The 19,242-nt window shown below is 53.1% G+C and overlaps 1 protein-coding gene across 4 annotated transcripts in view; it reads right to left on the bottom strand.

The window, feature by feature from the left end:
- ZFHX3 (zinc finger homeobox 3) overlaps positions 1–19,242 on the bottom strand; it is a 126,893-nt gene that overhangs the window by 73,367 nt on the left and 34,284 nt on the right. For all 4 annotated transcript variants that reach the window (XM_071440931.1, XM_071440930.1, XM_071440933.1 and 1 more), the window contains 2 exons: positions 8,574–11,317; positions 6,156–6,652 (listed from right to left, as the gene is read on the bottom strand). In XM_071440931.1, the coding sequence (XP_071297032.1) occupies positions 6,156–6,652; positions 8,574–11,271 (3,195 nt within the window). In that variant the 5' untranslated portion in view covers positions 11,272–11,317. The remainder of the gene's footprint in view (positions 1–6,155; positions 6,653–8,573; positions 11,318–19,242) is intronic.

The raw sequence follows: 19,242 nt of genomic DNA, 5'->3' as shown, positions 1-19,242 counted from the left end.
ACAAAGGAGAGGGGAGTCCAGGAACATCAGCAAGGTGGATGGGCAGGAAGAGAGGGGCAGGAACCGAAGGCCTGGAGAGCTGTGCGTGGGGAGACTGTGAGGATATAAAAGCCCAGGTGCTCTTTTGTTGGGGGTCCCTCCTCAGAGGAATCAGCTCTGTTTCTCTGTTGCTACACCAGGAATAAATAAATGGCTTTATGGAACGAGACATCTGAGGCTGTGCCATGGGAAACCTGGGGTGGAACTGGTGAGGAAACCTGGTGTGACTGGGTGAGGGGGGTGTGGGAGTCCCACAGGACCCATCGGGTCACTGGAGCCACCACGGGAGGGGCTTTGGTCCCAGCAGTGAAAGTCTCTGGCCTTGGGAGCGTGACTGCCCAGGAGTCTGGGGAATGTCTGACTGGGGAGTTTCCTGAACAGCCCCTGCAAGGAGAAACACAACACCCAGAGGGAGCGTGGGATCCTCAGGGGATCTACAGGAGCACAGCCCCTTGGCACAGGCTCTGTGCCCTGCCTCCAGTGCCTGCTGCAGCCTCACACCAAGCTGCTCCCGGCTCCTCTGCCTCCTTGCTCTCCCAAACCCTGACTTGCTCCAGGCCTACCTGCTCACCTTCACCTGCCTGTGCTGGCTGTCTGCAGGAAGGGGGAAAGACTCAGACAGACATGCTGTGAATAAGATCCTGACAAACCATGCTGGGATAAGAGCACAGATCAGCTGGATAAGGCCACAACAGACAGGCCCATCACCTGTCCTGGACAAGCACCTTCCCAGGTCTCCTGCCCGGAGCTTCCCAGGCAGAGCTGAAGCTGCAGCAGGACAGTAAGTGGATGCCTACCACTGCTCACAGCGGCTGACCACCCAGAGGACAGTGCCAGACTCCTGATCTGGAGCAGGCTCCCTCCCTCCCCACCGCCAGGCTGTGCTCTGCAGAGCAGTGACCGCCCACACCAGCACGGGAGGGACAGTGGCGGCTGGTGCCACCAAGGCAAGGTCTGCCACAGCCCGCCAGCCACCCTGCGCCAAAGCTGCGGCCAGAACACTCCGTCCTCCCCCTGAGCAGCCCAACAAGAAGCACCACCTCATGTGGGAGAAATTCCTGCTTGGAAATTTAAATACTCATCCCCATGTTCCAAAGTTACCAGGATAAAAGAATGAACCATAAACACAGGCAGAACTGGCATCGTGCACAGGAAAGGGTCAGATGCACACTGACACTCCATCCAACACGATGATACCTTGCTTTGAGATGACACCTGAGGCTGAGAACAGCTTTAAGGCCCTCCCTGCCAATCCACAGCCCTGCATGAATAGGGAGAGCCAAGACCCACTCCTGCTGCTCTGCCCACAGGCTGCTGCAGAAGCCAGGAAAAACTGAGCTTATATAGATTAGGATAAAGCTTGACAAGGTGTTTTTCTGCTTGTTTTTTCTTTTTTCCTTGTGTTTGGTTTGTTTAGTTGGGTTTTGCAGGCCATTCTCACAAATATTTTAACTTCTAAACCTGTTTTGGCTTAGGGTTTTTAGCTCCTTGTTCTGGGGAGATCCTGGTTCCAGTTCACTCAGCTGTTTACCAGGGCTCCTGCTCCAGTTCACTCTCACTCCTTTGTTATTTACGTTGCTTTTACAGAGTGGTTTCTTTACTAAGCTGCTGGCTGCACATGGCTCAGCACTTACTGGAAAACTTGAAAGAAAAACCTAAGTGACAGAGGCCCATAAATAAAACATAGAGCAAGCAACGCCGTGTGCTCTCAGCAGTTCTGATTCCAATCCTTTCAAAAAGCAGTGCGGAGAAAGGAAAAGTTCTGTGATCCTGTACTAACAGTCTTTGGTATTCAATACCTAAAGGAAGGTAAAGACATCTTTTAGTGCCAGGGAGAAATCTGTCACTCACAGGAACACGTAGCCCCACGAAGGATGGGTCTCAAAGGGTTAAAGTGATACGGAGAGCTTTTTGTATCAAAATAGCTGTCAATCCCAACAGGAGCCAAGGTCTGGACCTAGGGGTCCTTTTCTGGAGCCTGTGCCCCCTCCTGTGGGGCTCCTCCCCGACTCCCGGAGCAGCAGAGTCCTGCCAAGCCAGCGACTTTTCCCTTCATGGCCCTCCACATGGGGCCACCCTTCAGGATTATCCTCCATGCAGAGGTACCTTTCAATTCTGCTTTTAAACACAAGAGATGGATGCTCTCCTCCCTGCCCTCCCTGTAACAGGGGCCTTCTCCTCTTGCCCAACCTCCACATGAAATACTTCCCTATTTGATCACACTGGGCTTTCTGTGGACCTTGGCCAGGCTCCCCTGCTCTGTTTTCTCAGGGGTTGTTACGTTTAACACAAGCACCTGAGGTGCTTTTTGGTAACCCCTCTGTGGCCCACACACATCACACCCTTTACTGTATCCAACAGCAGCTCACCCATTTTCACATAATTTTAACTTCATAGTTAGCTACTGTTACAGAAGGTACTCTTTGCCTTGTTCTGTTATGGAAGGACATTGAATTTGAATACATTATCATCATCATCATTCTGTAACTACATCTCATACAATATTCCATGCATCCTCTGGGATTAAAACGTTTTGGGGATTTTCCAACAAGTGTCTCTGAGAATCCTGTGGCCAGCAAAGGAGACAGAAGCCCCTGTGGGAGAGGCACGATGGGACAATGCTGCTCCATGGTGGAACTGAGGCGTTCTGCTGGGTGTTCAGCTGCACATCCTCCTTCCCTTCCCACAGGGCAGCTTTGCCTCTGTCAGAGTCAGCACACATCCACAGTTTCATCACCACTACCACCACGAGCACAGAGATTAAAGAGTCATTTTCCTGCACACTCTGCATCTCTAGCTAACAAAGAGCCTCTATGCATGGCACCACGTAACCCAAACCCTCTGCTCCAGACTCCCTATTCCCTAAAAAAGTGAACTCAGCACTTGGAAACACTGAAAAGTAAGACACTGAATGAACTCATTGAAGGCACTTGCTGGCAGTCTGGCCAGCAGCGTGTTTCTTCAGTAGTTCTTTGTTTAAACTTCTTCTGAGCTGCACATTCTGAACTAGAGATTGTCAGGAAGTTGTAGGAAATGTCCAGACCTGGCTCTCTCAAGCAGATTAATTCCTTCTGGAAACTCCACCTGTGCAGGAGATGCTGGGAGCTCGTGCCCAACCTCTTCCAGATGTGAGGAAGGCACGAGGAGACAGGCTTGGCTGTGCCCCAGGGAGCTGCCCTTGCCTCTGCTCACAGCCCCTGTCACCAGGCCAGAGCGTGTCCCAGGAGGGAGGCAGGGGCTCCAGACCCAGCATCCGCCTCGAGCCACAGCAGCCACCCCAAAATGCCATGCCATGCCTGACAATGGTGCCCTTGCCTTGCAGGGAGCTGCTCAGGACAGAACCCCTCAGCAGTCACAGCAAGGGACAGGCAGCACCTTCCCCCAGCAATTCCAGATAAACAAGGATTTCCCCTTTAGTCACAGAATTTTAGGGGGACAGCAAGGAACCGGGAGCACACAACAACAAAGGGAAGGTTACCAGACCCTTCCAGTTTTTGGCATTCCCCTCCCTCACCCCTGCCAGGGAGGAGGCCTGGCAGAAGCTGTTGCCATGTGCAGGATGAAGGTGGCAGCAGAAGACCAGACCTTCTCCCCTGGCACTGGCAGTGCTGCAGGAGAAGACTGAAAGGTTCACCCGACTGTGGACTGACAGTGTCTCCAGATCACATTTTCTGGCAGCAAGTAACACTGACAGAAGTGGCACTTGGGCAATGCAAGCAGCCAATAACATGTGATTTAGGAAAAAAATGGCAAAAGCAGCAGAATAAGGAGGATTGTGTGTGATAAGCCCAGTGTGTGCTCTCACCCAGCAGCATCTGGAGAGGATTTTCTCCAGCAGGCAGGGAAGAACTCGATTACATCCAGTTAACTGTGCTCTAAACTGATTATGCATGTGCCAGGCTAATGGATTACATTAGCAAGAGGAAAAATAACATCCAATCAATCTCAATTTACTGCAGACCACACCAAGGCCTGAGAGAAGAGAAACCATTCTGTGAACTCCCCCCAGTGCTGCTGCATCCCTTCAGTTATCAGCAGACATGGCATTACAGCTGCTCCAAGGCCCGAGAGCCCTGCTGCAGTTGTCTGATCCATGCCTCACCCACAGAGGCTTCTCCATTGAATCAGTCCCTGATTCCAGCCATGCTGAAGCAAGACTGGTGAATCCAGCCATCCACCAACCTCTGCTCCCAGCTTTATCCAGCCATACCTGAAGGCCAATACATGGAGCATTCCAAAGGAATCCATTACTCTGAAACGTGTTATCCCTCAGCTGGTGTTTCACTGCTTTGTGTCAGAGGCAACACAGGGCTGGAGCAGCCCTGAGACTGCCCAGGCCTCTCACAGACCTGAAAACTGACAGTTCCTCTGTGCCTGCCCAAGGAAAACACCCTAGCAATCCTTATTACAAGAACCTCTGCCTGTCCCCCGACGCTGGTGGGATTTTTTTTCCATGTTTTCTTTTTCTTCCCTTTTCTTTCCCCTCAGTGAGAGAATTCTAGTGCCTCAATTGTTTGTTCCCACTGGAACCCACTGTAGATGAAGGGCCTGGATAAAGAAAACTTTAACCTTTGTAATGTATGCTTAAAAGAACAACATTATGTGTAAAAAAAAAATCATAATACAGCTTTCAAACAACTCTCTTGTACCCCAAACTGACCTCCAGAGAGGAGATTCAGTTCCCTCAGCTGGGTTCCTGAAGTCTCATGGGGACTGTGCTGCCCTCAGTTTCCAAGGTGTGTAACTCTCCCAGCCTCCTGCACGCCAGAGAGCAGAGGTGTGTGTGCACACCTGATCATTTCCAGAGCCAGACTCTGATGGGCGAGGCTGGATCCCAGCTCAGCATGGAACAATCGCTGTCACAGCCATCCTGGCCTCAACAATGAGCTCAGAGAAACACAACCCTGCTCTGAGCAGCTCCCCACCAATGCCAGCTAGGTCCAACAACCACAGCTCAAGGTAAACCTTACATGATGCTCCTGGTTATAACCTTCCTCCCTGAATTGGCTGGAACTGTTAATTCCTAGGAAAAATCCAGTTTTGAAAATGTGTCTACACTGTGAAGTGGGTGGGTACGATAGAGCTCAATGTCAGCTCTTAAATTCCCATTACATAAAGAAAAGTTTTCAAAGAAGCAATTAAAAAGTGCAAGGTACACTCTGTGTGTATATAAAGAAACCTCAGCACATCTGGGGGAAAGCAGGAAGAAAAGGATGAGAAAATACAAAAATCCTGTGAGGAATGAGCAGACAATGAGTGGGAGAGCACGTGTGAATGGAGGGGATGCGGCTGCTGAGATTTATGGCAATTCGTACCTGATTGTTCATACTAAAGCTATTATGGGATGATTAGAGAAAAAGGTGAAGCTTTAAGTCCAGTGAAAATCAATAGAAACGTCTGGAGCAATTCTGCTGCACGAGTGAAAGGACTATTTACTGTATCCGGAGCTCCTCTTGGGTTACAGCCCACAGGGCTCGGGCCAGCAAGGGGAGGGGGCTGGGGACCAGACCGGTGAGGCAGGAAAGAGAAGATGCTTGTAATGGTCATAAAGACAACGCAGAACGAGGGGGTGGGAGGAAAAGGCAACAAGATGGGAGCGACAGCCCAAACAGCGCTGTGGATGGAACAGGCAATGCCCGCGAGGGGCAGGGCTCCTCTCCAGCCTCCTCCCTCCAGCAGCCAGCAGCACTGTGCTCACGGACCCAGCACTGACTGCACAGAGCACGGCAGCCACAGCCCTGCCACCCGCCTGCTGCCAGCACCAGCACACTGACCACTCTGAGAGCCTTCCTGTGGCACAACGGGACAAACTCCATGGGAAAGGCCAACAAAACACAGGCAAACGCCACCTTGCACAACTTTTCTAACAGGGATTGTTCCATTTCTGGGCAGAGTATCACAGCTGCAGTGCCACAAGACACACAAGCCCCCTCTAAAGCACCGTGAACATCTAGTGCACTGAAGCCTGGACAACCACAGTCACCAACAGAACACAGGCTGATTGGGGGCCAACGGAGAGCTCTCAGCAGCTCATCTCCAAAGGGTCACAGTGCACTGTGGTTCAACTTAGATTTTCCTTGGAAAATGAAAGAAGATGAAGCAAAGCCAAGCCTTACCTTATAGAGCTTCAGGCTGGCCTCGTGCCTGGAGTTCACGGTGTGCAGGCGCAGCTTCTCCAGGCTGTTGGTGTAGTAGTCGCAGGCGTTGCATTTCAGATGGACTGGGTTCCCAATGGCCACGCACTTGAGCCTCCACTCGTTGGCTTTGCCCCCCTCCTTGATGTGTGCCACCAGCTGGTACTTCTGCACGTGCTTGTCGGTCTTGCAGTGCAGCTGGAAGTTGGCCTTGAGCTGGGTGTTGTAGCGGCACAGCTTGCACTGGTACGAGTCCCCCATCACCGCCTTCCACTCGTCCTCGGGGAGGCTCCGCTCCACGTTCATGTGCAGGCCCAGCATGTCCAGGTTATCTGTGCTGAACTTGTTGCACACAGCGCACTGGAAGAGCTTCAGCGACGGGTCATTGGTCTGCGTGAAACTCTCACCCAAGTTCATGAGCTCCTCAGACACCAGCTGTCCTCCACCCAACCGCATGTCCAGCGGGATCTCGCCACCCACTGCACCAAGAGAAAAGGGGAAGGAGACGTCAGAAAGGCTGAATTCCAGAAGATGAACACAGAGCAGAACACGAGCTGCTCCCAAGTGCCACCTGTGTACCCACAAGCACATGAGACCACACACAGCTGTGTGTCTCCCTTCGCCCACTCCTCTGTTTGCTGGTCTGCACCAGAGCTGAAGAAAAAAGTTACTGCAGCCAGCACAGAAGGCTGGGAACAGACTACTGTCACCCTTGCTACCCTCCTGCTCAAGGATCATCCAGCCCTCTGCCCATCAAAGGTGGCAAGAAAAACCCTGCAGACTTTGAGAGGATGAAGAATTCCATTGCACCACACTGAAATTTTCTGTGGCTATTTCAAGAACAGCATTCTGTTTTTCTCTTATTTTGTTTTTTGTTGCCTCCCTGGAGAAGCAAATCCTACCTCACGCAGTAGCTAAGCCCAGTCCCTACCACACAAAACAAAGATCAGCAGTCACAAGCCCAGGAGATGGCCACCTCACAGGGAGGTCACTGCCCTGCTGTCACAAGGTGGCAACAGTGTAGGACATGGCGTGGACAGAAACAACCTGAGCAGGGCCACTCCTGCACTGTTATATCTCATCTCTTGTCCAGGAGTTGAAAATGGTGAAGAATCTTCTAAAAACAGTTTTGACGAGGTAAAGACAGCAACCAATGAAGAGGATATGAGAGTATGTCACCGAGAGCCAGGAGGACCCCACCTTTGTCAGGCTGACTCCTCAAACCAGAGCTCAGCTCTGCTCACTCACAGCTACTGAGCACAACAGGCTCCTGCTCACACCAGAGCACCTGAGAGATGCAGAGAAACTCTGAACAAGCACAGAGACAAACCAGGACTCCTGTGCCACTTTGCTCTCCTTTTCTGTGTTTAAGACATTTATGCTCTTTCCACAGCTTTTTGGTATTTTACCTTGATTTGATGTCACAGCTCACCTTAACAATCCTATGAAAGGAACCAGGTCAACAATTCCTCAGTTAATCAAAAAGATATTATTTTAACTTAACTTTTCCTTTCCTATGTTGCAAGTTATTTGCTGAGAAGCAAGCGCTCTTTAAGACACTCTCTCCTGAACTCACCATGCAGGAAAAACCCAAAAGCAGACTTTTCTGAATTATTAATGCTCTGCTCAGTTTTGGACCAAAATGTAAGAATGGGAAGGATCTGCTTCACTTCTCACAAAGCTCATAGTGTGTGTATCTGAGCCAAAAGGGCCAACCTGGTGTCAAGTGCTTATTAACACAGGCAGGGCCTCCCTCTGCAAACCTCCGTGTGAGACTTGCAACCATCAAGTGCACAGCTCACAAACTGCTCTCCAGGCAGCTCATGGACATCCAAGGCCCTGCCATTTACTTGAGGAACTTCAGTTAAAACACTCCCAACTTATACAACTGCCCCGTGCTTCAGCAGTGAGGGGCTCTGAGCTTCAAAAGCCTCCAGCCCCATCTGTCACCGGCAGCAGAGGAACACCACCTCTCCCACCCCTCCCAAATCTGCTGACCTTGTCTTCTCAAGGCAACCCCGAACAAACACACCTGCCTTTGGGAGTGCCAGCAGGTGACTGCACCTTCTCTCAAAGCTATCCATCAAACTACTCCCACTCCCCACCAAACCCAGGAGACGTTCTCAGGAAACACTGCAGTTAGGATGCTTTCCACAACGAGGAAGAACATTCAGCGCCACAGCACCCGTAACCCGTGTCTGCTGTTCCATTAACTCCCTATGAAAACTCTTGGAAAATGTATTAGAAAAGCCACAAGATGAGGAAACACTGCTCTGGGTGAACACAGATGAGAAATCTGCACTGCGCAGCCTCCATGCTTGACCACCACGCAAAGGGAGCTCATGAGCTGCCTTTGCTGGGTCTCCCACATGAACGTGGTGGAAACCCCTTCAGCCTCACCTAGAGATGGAGCCATCGTTGCCATGGGGTTGGTGGGATCAAGCTGGAACCCCCCCATCATGAACTGTGCATCTGAGGAAGCACTGTCTATCTTCAGGTTGGGCAGGTTCATGTTCTGGGCCAGGTAGTACTGGTAGAGCTCGGCCTCGGCGGGGGACGGCAGGCTGCCGAGGCCCAGGTGCCGGTTATGCTGGATCTGGGACATGTTCTGTTGAAGCAGCATCATATTGTGCATGTGCTTCTCACTGGTCATGTGGATCCGAAGGTTTCTAGCTACGTTGGTCTCATAGTCGCACACCTCGCACCGCCACGTAGGTTTGGTTTTTGGTTTGGTGGGGGAGGGAGCCCCACAGGTGCTACCAATGTTGGCGGCGGCGGCGGCCGCGGCAGCAGCTGCTGCCGCCGCTGCCCCCGCGGTGTGGCTGAACACTTGCTCTCCCCCTCCGTTCTGCAGGTTCTGCATGTTGTTGAGATGCTTGTCGGACTGCATATGAATACTGAGGTTGCCTTTGGTAGTTGTGGAGTAGTTACAGACCTCGCAGCGGAAGGGCTTGTAACCACAGGTGTAGCTCTCGCCCCGCGCCAGCCGCGGGTGCGGCTGCCCGCTCTTGCAGTAGACGCAGGAGCCACCCGGCTCGGGATGTTTCTCCTTCATGTGCGCCTCAAGCGTCTGCTGGTACTTGTAGTGCCAATTGCACTTGGGACACTTGAGTGTCTTACATGAGTTGCGAGAATGCATCATAGTCATGTGGCCACCCAGCGACCGCGAGGAGCCCAGGACCGTGTCGCACTTTGGGCACTCCACGCCGCTCCCCGAGGGGCACTCCCCACCCCCGAGTTCACAGAGGGGGCCAGCGTGCTGGTGATGGGAGATGTAGCTCCCGTCCTCGCCCTCTGCACTCTCATTTGGTTCTGGTGCTGTGGCATTGTCTTTATTGGCACTTTCATCGATGAAGTCCAGCCTCCTGCTGCCCTCGGCCACACTGGCTCCGCCGCCCTCATTGTTAAAGCTTAAGTGATTCCTCCTGTTTGCACCATCAAAGACAAAGGAAGAAGCAGAATTAGAACTAGTAGAAGCTGTGCCCCGTGACAAGGTCTGGAGCACGTTAGGCATTAAGGGAGAGTTAGAAATGCTTTGGTTTGAGAGAGCAAGGTCCTTTTTGCTGCTGCCACTGCCTGCCACAGCCCCAACATCCTCCTGGGGCCGGTCCTCCAGTTCATCCTCCAACTCGTTTGGAAATAGTCCTTTGCAACCCTCATCATCGTCATCTTCTTCCTCTTCCTCCTCTTCCTCTTCCTCCTCCTCCTCTTCCACATCCTCCTCCTCCTCCTCTTCCACCTCCTCGGCTGGCTCCACCTTTTCCGAGAGGCTGTCCTGGTCGTCCCCCTCTTGTTTCTCCCCCCCTGCCACCCCAGGGTCCTTCCCCTCTGAGGATTTGGTGGGACTGGAAGCCAGCGGGCCCAGGGGGACTGAGGTAATGGGAGTCTTCAGAGCCGAGCTGGTCAGCCCACCCAGGTTGAGGAGTGCACTGGGGGCCAGGACACCCGCTGCCGGCGGCGGCTCAGCTCCACCAGCCGCCCCGGCCTGGAGGGCCTGCTCACCTTCCATGCAAATGCCACTGAATTTACCATAAAAACTGTGTCCAGGGCCTATGAGGTTAGCTGCGGAAACGAGAGGGTGCTGAAAGGTTTTGTTTTTTGGTTCCAGAAAGCTGACAAGGGGTTCCTTGTCTTTGCCTATCCCTTGGATGATAGCGGAGATGTTCTTATTGCTAAGAATTTTCCGCTCCTCCTCACTCAGAGTCATTCGGTGGTCGTGCACGGCATGGGTCACGAACGAGCGGACATACCCAAAGGAGAGCTTGCACAAGAAACACATCAGGATGGGCTTCCTCTTCCCATAGAGCACAAAGCCATCGAATTTGGACAGGTCCACATTGTTGGGAACATCTTTGGATACGCAGGAGCTTTTGGCAGAACCGTCGCTGTTCAGGTAATCCTTGTTGCTTTTGTGTCGCACATCGAAGACGCGGAAGCTGTGCAGGACGGGGCTGATGCCCGCCAGGGCTGAGGTATTCGGGAAGGTCTGGTCTGAGCCCTCAAACCACTTCCCGAAGGATGAGGCTATGTGGAAAGTGTTGATGATCTGTGGGTAGACGGGAGCGGCAGCAGAGGGATCTCCCTGCTTGGGCAGAGAGTTCGGGAGCAGCGAGGGGAGAGTCCCGCTGCCGCCGGCAGCCCCGCTTTGCACCAGCTGGCTGAGGCTCTCCACGATGTAGGCTGAGCCGTCGGGCTGGTACACGATCTCGCCGGCCAGGTTCTCCACGTCGCTCTCCTCCTCGCCGTCCTCGCTGGTGTCGCTCCCGCTGTCGGCCCGCAGCGCCGGGGGCGGGCGGGCGCCGGCACAGCGGTGCTCCATGTAGCTCTGCAGGCCGGCGAAGGAGGCCGCGCACTGCCCGCAGCTCACCTCCTGGCCCGCGGGCTCGGCGCCGGGGCCCGCCGCGCTGCTCTCGGCGCCGCGCTCGGGGAACGGCACCCTCAGGCTGTCCAGGGGGCTGCAGCTCTCCGCCGCGGGCTGCTCCATGCTGCCGGCCGGCTCGGGGAGGTGCGCGCTGTTGAGATCAGTCCATTGCTGGTGCTGAGGAATGCCGCACCCATTGTCCTTCCCGGGGATGACGGGCGAGTCACAGCCTTCCATGGCAGGGCCGGCACGGAGCGCTCATTGCACCCGCTACGGCTCCGACCTGCGGATGGGACAGAGGAGAGAGGCAGGTGAGTCTGGCTGCTCCCTAAGGACCCCACCACCGCCGCAAGGGCTGCTGACCCCGCTGCTCAGCACCAAAGTGGGGGCTCCAGGGACAGGCAGCCCGGCCTTGGGCAAGGCACCGCTGGGAAGGAGCAATGGAAACACGCTGGCAGCAGCCACGCAAGAGGAAAACTGAAGGGGCCTGGAAAGTGGCGAAAAACCTGCTTAACACCTCTCTTAAGGGAGCCAGCAGGAAGACTGTAGGACCTGCACTGTGATCCCCAAGGCCTTGGGTCTTCAGAAAACAAAATATCATCGGAAAGCTTGTGACAGAAAGACTGCACGACAACAGAACAGTTCTGTGGCTTTACAGCTCTGGTATTCCCTGGCCCCCCCTAAGGCAGATGCTGTTTCTTTGGGTGCCAACCTTCTGCTAATGGCTTGGGAAACGCAGACCCATTGCTAGCACACATGCACCTCAATGGGAGACCTGTGAGCCAGAGCAACTCACAGCGATTTTGGAGAAACAGAGCTCAGTGAGCACAGGACACGTAACTGCTCTGCTCTGGACAGAGCTTGAACAGAGAGATGTCAGGAGAGAAACCAAACAGGAAATTCCAGACCTGACAAGGGGGCATCCTGGGGATTGGAGAGCGATCAGCCCACCGCGCTCCAGGAGCCTCCCAGAGGTCCTGCAGGGCACAGCCTCTGGGCACCGATCGCTCCTCTCGCCCCTGGAGACAAACGGCAGGTGCAGGTCTGGAGGAGGAGGAGGACACCCTTCCACTGCCTCCATCCCACCAAAATCAGCGCGACTGGAGGATTCCCACCAGCTGCCAGGCAGACAGCGGGCCTGGGCTCCTGACCATGGCTGACACCCAGGAACCCCTGTCATCGTGACCCTTTCTGCTGCATCTGGCCAACAACTCCAATACTGCAATCCTAAGGGAGCCCTCTTCAGCTCATACAGAAAGTGTGAAGAACTGGAAACCTGCCAGAGGTTTGGCCACCTGCAAATTCAGTGATGTGCCACAGCAGCCCTGTGTGAACTACCTGAGTTAGTTCAAGCAAAAGAAAACAGTGACAATCAGCATTTTTTTTCTGGTTTCACTATCTCCCAATTTATTTTCCTTTACTACACAAAGCCATCCACACTTCTGCTGATTTCTCTAACGTGTTAGTACTTTCTCTTTACATTTGACTTCCAGTGAAGCTCGAAGAAAAAGCATTTACAACTACCAGTGAAGGCAAAGTCATACTCTCAAAGCCCATGTACAAGGATGCCTGCAGAAGGACACACAGGTGCATTGGGTGGAGATCCCAATGTGATCACACACAACATTACTCCACAGCACCTCCAGTCTCACCTTCCCTGGATTCTCTGCCATACACAGCTGCCTCTAGAGTTGCACTGGGAGTAATCAGGGATTTGCTCTGCAGCAACAGTAATCTGGTGCACTGGGCAGAACAAGAAGGAAAAGCAGCATCCTGCTGCCAAAAGGCTCGGGGTTTAGTCAGCCAGTTTTACTCCCTTAGCCTAAAATATGCCCCAGCCATGTAACAGCTCCTATTGCACCAGCTCCCTCCCTGGATCACTGATCCCAGATCCTTCTGTGTTGAGGCTGCACATTCACCTTCCCACAACATGCCTACTCTCTCCCTTTTCACTGCTACTTCTGCACTGGCAACTGCAATCCAAATTAAACCGAAACAGATTTATTCAGGGGAAATGAGGAAAAAGAAACTCTATAAGTCTTGTACTTTTGCCAAGTGAAGTTTTAGGAACATCTATGCGAACTTGAAGGCACGACATGGAGTGAGCACACCCTCCCAATTCTTTCAGACCCGTATCGTTGTGTGGGCCAGCACAGCCCGCTCCTGGGCCACACGGCCAGGTGAGGCACAGCCAGGGTCACAGCGGTTCTGCCACCAAGGGCTCCTGGCTGGCAGGAGGTGCCTGACTGACAGCCGGGCCAGAAGGGTTAGCAGGGCTGGAGGGGCGGGAGGGTTAACAGCCTGATTGGAAAATCAATGTAATAAATGCTTGGTAAGTTACAGGAACATGCGGGAAGAGGAGGCTGCGATTGATAAAGGACTGCAGCTTTGATGCTGCACTGGGGACTTGTTTATTGACAGGAAAGCCAATCTCTCTGCCGGCCCGGCCCGGCCAGGCAGACCCGCACGCTCCAATTAATTGGTGGGCTTTTCTGCCTTGGCTGGCTTTAACAGCTCTCCCCCACTCACTCCAAGTTAACCAGCTCAAGATGTTCTATGCCAAAGGAATCTTCTCTCCTCTCCCTTTCCTCAACACAGAGGAGCCCTTACAGGGCATGTGGAAAAACCCAGAGCCAAAATGGCCAGCCCAAGCCTCGGACACAGGCTGAGCCCTGCACAAGCCCAAGCTCTTCTGATGGTTCAGTCACCATCAGAGCTGTTCCTAAGGCATTAAAATATTTGTTTCTATTCACGCAGAAGCTGCAGGAATCATCTGTTCTAACTGAAAACAGCAATTTCCTTACTATAGCAAACCAGGTTCTAAGCAGGAGCACAATGCAGTTATGAGTCCGCTATTGGGCCCCGTGTCTTCCACCACCCCAAAATGCCCCTAGGCCACCTGTGTGGGGACAGACACAGTGTGAGAGTTCAGATGGACAGACAGTGGTGTGCTCCACACCTCCCATTCACTCCCCCTGTCGCCCTCTCTGCTCTGTTTATCAGCCAGTCAATAAGAAAAGGTAGTTCTTACTTAAGGAGGCAGAAGTCAACTCGTCAGGTCGATCAGCACTCTGTCTGTAAACATGGTTTCCCGTAAAATCAATGAACTCCAGTTACAGGGAGAACAGCCTGAGTGCCAGAGACTCTGTGCTCTCACATTGCCCCAGTGGCAAAGAAGGGCTCTCCTGCTCCCTTCTGCAGCCCCACATCCCACCACTGCCATGCCCACCCTGGCCCTGGCCCTGGCCCCTGCCCCTTCCTCACAGCACCATCTCACAGTCCCTCGGAGCCAACGTGGCACAACGTGGCCCAGAACGGAGCTTGTACGGCAGATGCAGGTGACAGCACAACACTGTGTGCCCCACACTCTGCCACGTTCCTACCCACCAGGCCTGGCAGCTGGCAGCCATGCCGTGCAGAACACGCATGGAGTCACTCGCTGTGTCACCCTGCCACCTCCTCCCAGCCCCATCCTCAAAGGGACAGACACCCCGTTTCCAGCAGTGCTTCCACCAAGGAGTGGCTGGTCCTAGAGCAACACGCTGAGCTCCCGGCGGGCTGGGGCTCCCGGGCACCCCCAGCCCGCGGCACCAGGCTGCTTCCTCCCCTGGGGACGCTGCAAGCAGGGCGGGCAGCGGGGAGGGAGGAGGGGGCTCCTGCTGTTGCCCAGGCTTCCCGAGAATTAAATATGAACAGCCGTGCTGTGTAATTTTAAATTGTTAATTAGCACAGGGTTAATTAGGCGGCCCTTTCACAAGAGGCTGTTTGGCAGTAAACCAAGACTAGAAGCAATGAGGAAGGAGGAAAACAAAAGGAGAAAGCGACAGTGAGAAACTGTTCCCTCAGCTAATGAGCCACATGGCACCATGGAAAAGAGGGCACCGAGGACAGGGAGAAGGTACAGGCAGATGCCTTACAGCCACAGCCATGGCCTGGCTGGCAGCCCCTGCAGCTGCCCTCCCCCTGCCCAGCTGCATGGCACAGGGAAACGCTCAGGCCCTCACTCAGCTCCAGGGCGCCGGTGGCTCAGGAAAGCCAAAAAGGACAGAGGTGGGGAGGACAAGGACAGCACAGGACTGAGGGTGCACTCGGACACTCTGCCCACAGCCCTCCTCACACGCTCAGCCGGGCCTCAGAAGGACAACGCCTAGCGAGTGTGGTGTCCAGGCTGGCCAAGAAGCTCCTGTCTCAGCAATGGCACTTGATGACCCTTGCTCCAGCCTGGAAACTAGGCATGGACATAGCACAGGTGAGCAACCAACTCAACTTGATGGTCACAGAAACACAGAACAGCTTGGGCAGGGACCGTGGAGGTCCCTGGGAACAGGAATGCTCAAACTCCCAAGAGCAGGAGCCCAGGCAGGGTGTGAGGCAGCCCCGTGACCTCTCAAGTGCCGGCACACTGAATCTGCAGCAGCAAAGCTTTCATGCTGCCTCCTGGCACCTGGCGTGCTGCACAGCATTCGGGTAACACTTAGGAAATTGCAAATGGAAAGACATGATAAAAATAATTGCCTAGGATCAAGAATTCAAAAATTAAGGAAGAACAGAATGTATGTTGCCAAAGCAACTTTAATTTTGTTCCTTTATGCATATGAATTATGATACTGCCTGTAATTAGGTGAGCACACGCTGCCTTGCTTGGCAAGCAGGACGGTCACAGAAGAGGGTAAAACAAGGTGGCAGGAGCATGTTGTCACTTTATGTGATTTCTACTACAGCTGCTATCACACAAATATGTGAAGAGTTACTTCCTAGAATAGAAAGATCTTTACAAATTTCCTCAGCAACGCTGGCTGGAGATTCGAGTGGCAATACCAAGAGTTTCAATTCCCAGTTCCGTAAAACGCTTCTACCTTTTAAGTCAAACAGAAGACAGGGATCCCAGCTCTCTCACATTCATTAAGATGCCAGAAAGCAGCAAGATACCTGCCAGCCTAAGGGAAGTGCTGAAAACTCTGCAACAAGGCTTGAGGTATTAGGATAAAATGGTACTTATGTGCCAAAACCTGAGCATAACAGGGAACATGGATGCACAGCGTGAAGAATGATTTCTAGCTGGGGTTTTCCCACCAGCATTTTACAACATAGTGCCTTGGGATTTCTCTTATGCAATTCCTAACCAAAAAAAAACCAACCTGAAAATACTGATATTTATTTGCCAAGTTCAATATTTTAATGAAGCAATTACAAACTAATTCTTCCTTTTCACATAGCAAGTCATATTTTGCACCTCCCCAAGTGAGACCAAGCTGTGTTTTAGCACACACCCTGATCACAGTGGAGTTGTTTCACTGGCAAACATGGTGTGATGAGCAAGATACCAGTCTTGCCAAATCCTGAACATCTTACATCTCTCTTCCTCTTTTCAGTGAGGCTTTACCAATCAAAAGCCCAAGCTCAATTCTGACTTCCTCCAACGTTCTGCTCTGCACCAGACTGTTTCCACCTGGACACACGGCCACACCCAACACCTCTGCAGCGGGAGCAGAATTAACAAGCAAACGTCCAAACAACATTGACCCACAGGTTCCAAAGAGCTGGGGCTGCAAGTCCTCACCAACTGGTTGGTTATCCCAAAAAAGCTAAGAATTCATAGACTTGAAGAATCATTTGGGTTGGAAAAGACTGTTAAGATCATAGTCTAGCCATTAACCCAGCACTGCCAAGGCCACCCATATACCACACTAGACGCCTTTTAAATCCCTCCCTGGGATGGGGACTATACTACTGCCCTAGCAGCTTGTGCTACTGCCTGGCCACCTTCTCAGTGAAAAGATTTTGCTTCTGTGGCAGTCCCTATGAACACTGTGAGCCTTCCCCTGGGAGGGGTTCCAGCCCAAGGGTCCTGAAGGGCCCCAGGTCCCAGAAGGGGATGATGAGAGAAGATCCATGGGGCACCTAAAAGGAGAGGACAGTGCTGCCCAGGCAGGGAGCCAGCGTGTGGAGGGGCTGCCCCAGGCAGGCTCCAGCTGAGAGTGACGGTGCTGCACGCACGGCCACGGCCCGGGGTGACACGGCCCGGGGTGACACGGCCCGGGGTGACACGGCCCGGGGTGACACGGCCCGGGGTGACACGGCCCGGGGTGACATGGGCTCCATCCACAGCACAAGGTGACACGGGCTCCATCCTTGGCGCGGGGTGACACAGGCTCTATCCACAGGACGAGGTGACATGGATGAGGTGACACAGGCTTCATCCACGGCACGAGGTGACACGGGCTCCATCCATGGCATGGGGTGACACCGCCAGGTGACATGGGCTCCATCCACAGCACAAGGTGACATGGGCTCCATCCACAGCACAAGGTGACACGGATGAGGTGACACGGGCTCCATCCACGGCACGAGGTGACACGGCTCCATCCATGGGCTCCATCCACAGCACAGCCAGCCCCTCAGATCCTCCCAGCATCATTAGCATAAACAGCTTTTCAACCAGCAGGAAGCAAGGGAAACACTGAACAAAACAGGGCTGAAAGCTGCAGGGCTCAAGCACTTGGCATGAAACTGAGAGAAAGGGGCTCCTTGAAAAGGTGAACCTTCCACATTATCCACATTTTCCCTCTGCCCTTCACACCAGCTAAAACTGAGCCAATGGGAGTAACACGAGTCAGGCAGCTTTTCAGAAGGCATTTTGTTATGAACTATTATTCCAAGTTTACTGATCCCTTTGAGCCAGCTACTGCACTACAAACAAAAATACTTATCTAATCTTCAGCCCACTGCCATTGAGAGTGGAGTGATCCCAAGGAGGGCCAGAAGGCTTTCTGAGAGCAGCTGGGGACAAGAGCGCTTATTCCTTCAGGAGATCTTAGCACTAAGAATATTTTGCAGCAGAGGTAAACTGGCCTCAGTCACGTTTCTCTCTACACAGCAAACTGAAGCACTTGCTTAGCTCATACATGACAAGGCATTCACACGCTCCCAGGGCACGGAGCTTGTTCTCAGGTTCTGCAGGCTCCTCTCCTCTTCAGTAGGACACCACAGAAGTCCCAGGTTTTGTTTCAAAACGTCACACATCTCACGATTCTGCCATTGTGCAACTCACCCCTTTGCTCCAAACCCCCAGTCTTTCTTGCTAAATGGTGTTCTCAGCCTATGCTGCTGCATAAATAACTACATTTGCATCTGGTTTGCATTTTCAGTGCACTGTTGTTGATCCAACTCCAAAACTAATCAAAGAGCTGCTGAGGACAAATTGCTTTGCTCTGTCACACAGACCCCACAGTCCCTCAGGCTGTCCCAAGCCCCAGTGCCTCAGGAAGCGAGCTGTGCTCATCCCCCCATTTTGCCCTGCTGCAGCTTGTCCTGTGTCCCCAGTGCCTGGCCAGTGGCTCGCACCAGTTCCAGCCACCACAGCTCTGCGTGGGCCCTGTGTCCCTCCACAGAGGGAGGGAACACCCGCAAGACCCTGCACCGAGGCCCCGGTGATGCTTGTGAACACAGCAGCCCTGAAATGCTCTGAGTTTGCAGCCCTGCCACGTGGCCTTGGGATCAGACACAGCCCAAGAGCCGCTGCCAGGCTGTGCTCACAGCCTCAGGGACTCACCAGCAGACCCTGCCAGGGCTCCTTCCTCCTGCGGGCTTACCCAAACAACATGTGCGCTCCAGACTGGTGTCAAGGGCCAAGCCAAGGCTAAGAGTCAGACTCATAAGTCATGCAGATCTCCTCTGCCAGGGCTCGGATCCAGTCCTTGTTAGGAAGCAGACTCACTGCGACATTCTGGGCTCAGTTGCTCTTTCCCACCCTTTGGGAAAGCCGATGCTTTGGATCGGGAGAGCAGGCTTAGAGGCATGAGGTCATTCTGTAACCATCCCACTGACTGCTCAGACAAACACCACAGCTGATACGTCAGCCCTGAACTGCACACTGGGGTTGCACGGTCCCATCACAAAGGTCACCGGGATGTCTGCTCACACCAGCCATTCATATTTCAGTATAAACACCACTTACAGCCCTATCACTGGAAGATAATCTAAGAAACCCCTAAAACAGGTAAAGGAACTTGCTGGTGTAGCTGGGAAACCACCACATTTAGAGCAACCTTTAGGCCAACTTTTAGCAGATCCAAGTGGTCCCATACTCCTGTTAACAGCATCCACATTTGTTGCTTCCAAAACTACACCCTGCTCCAAACTTCATATACAGCCTAAGCATGTTCCTTATCTGGCCAAATTAAATCCTCCTGATTGCAGCAGCCATCA

Source organism: Agelaius tricolor, unplaced genomic scaffold (genome assembly GCF_023055355.1).
Source record: "Agelaius tricolor isolate 1412-34295 unplaced genomic scaffold, bAgeTri1.0.p SCAF_15, whole genome shotgun sequence".
In the NCBI taxonomy this organism is placed as follows: domain Eukaryota; kingdom Metazoa; phylum Chordata; class Aves; order Passeriformes; family Icteridae; genus Agelaius; species Agelaius tricolor.
The sequence above is the reverse complement of the archived record's forward strand: the minus strand, read 5'-3'. Positions and strand labels throughout refer to the sequence as shown.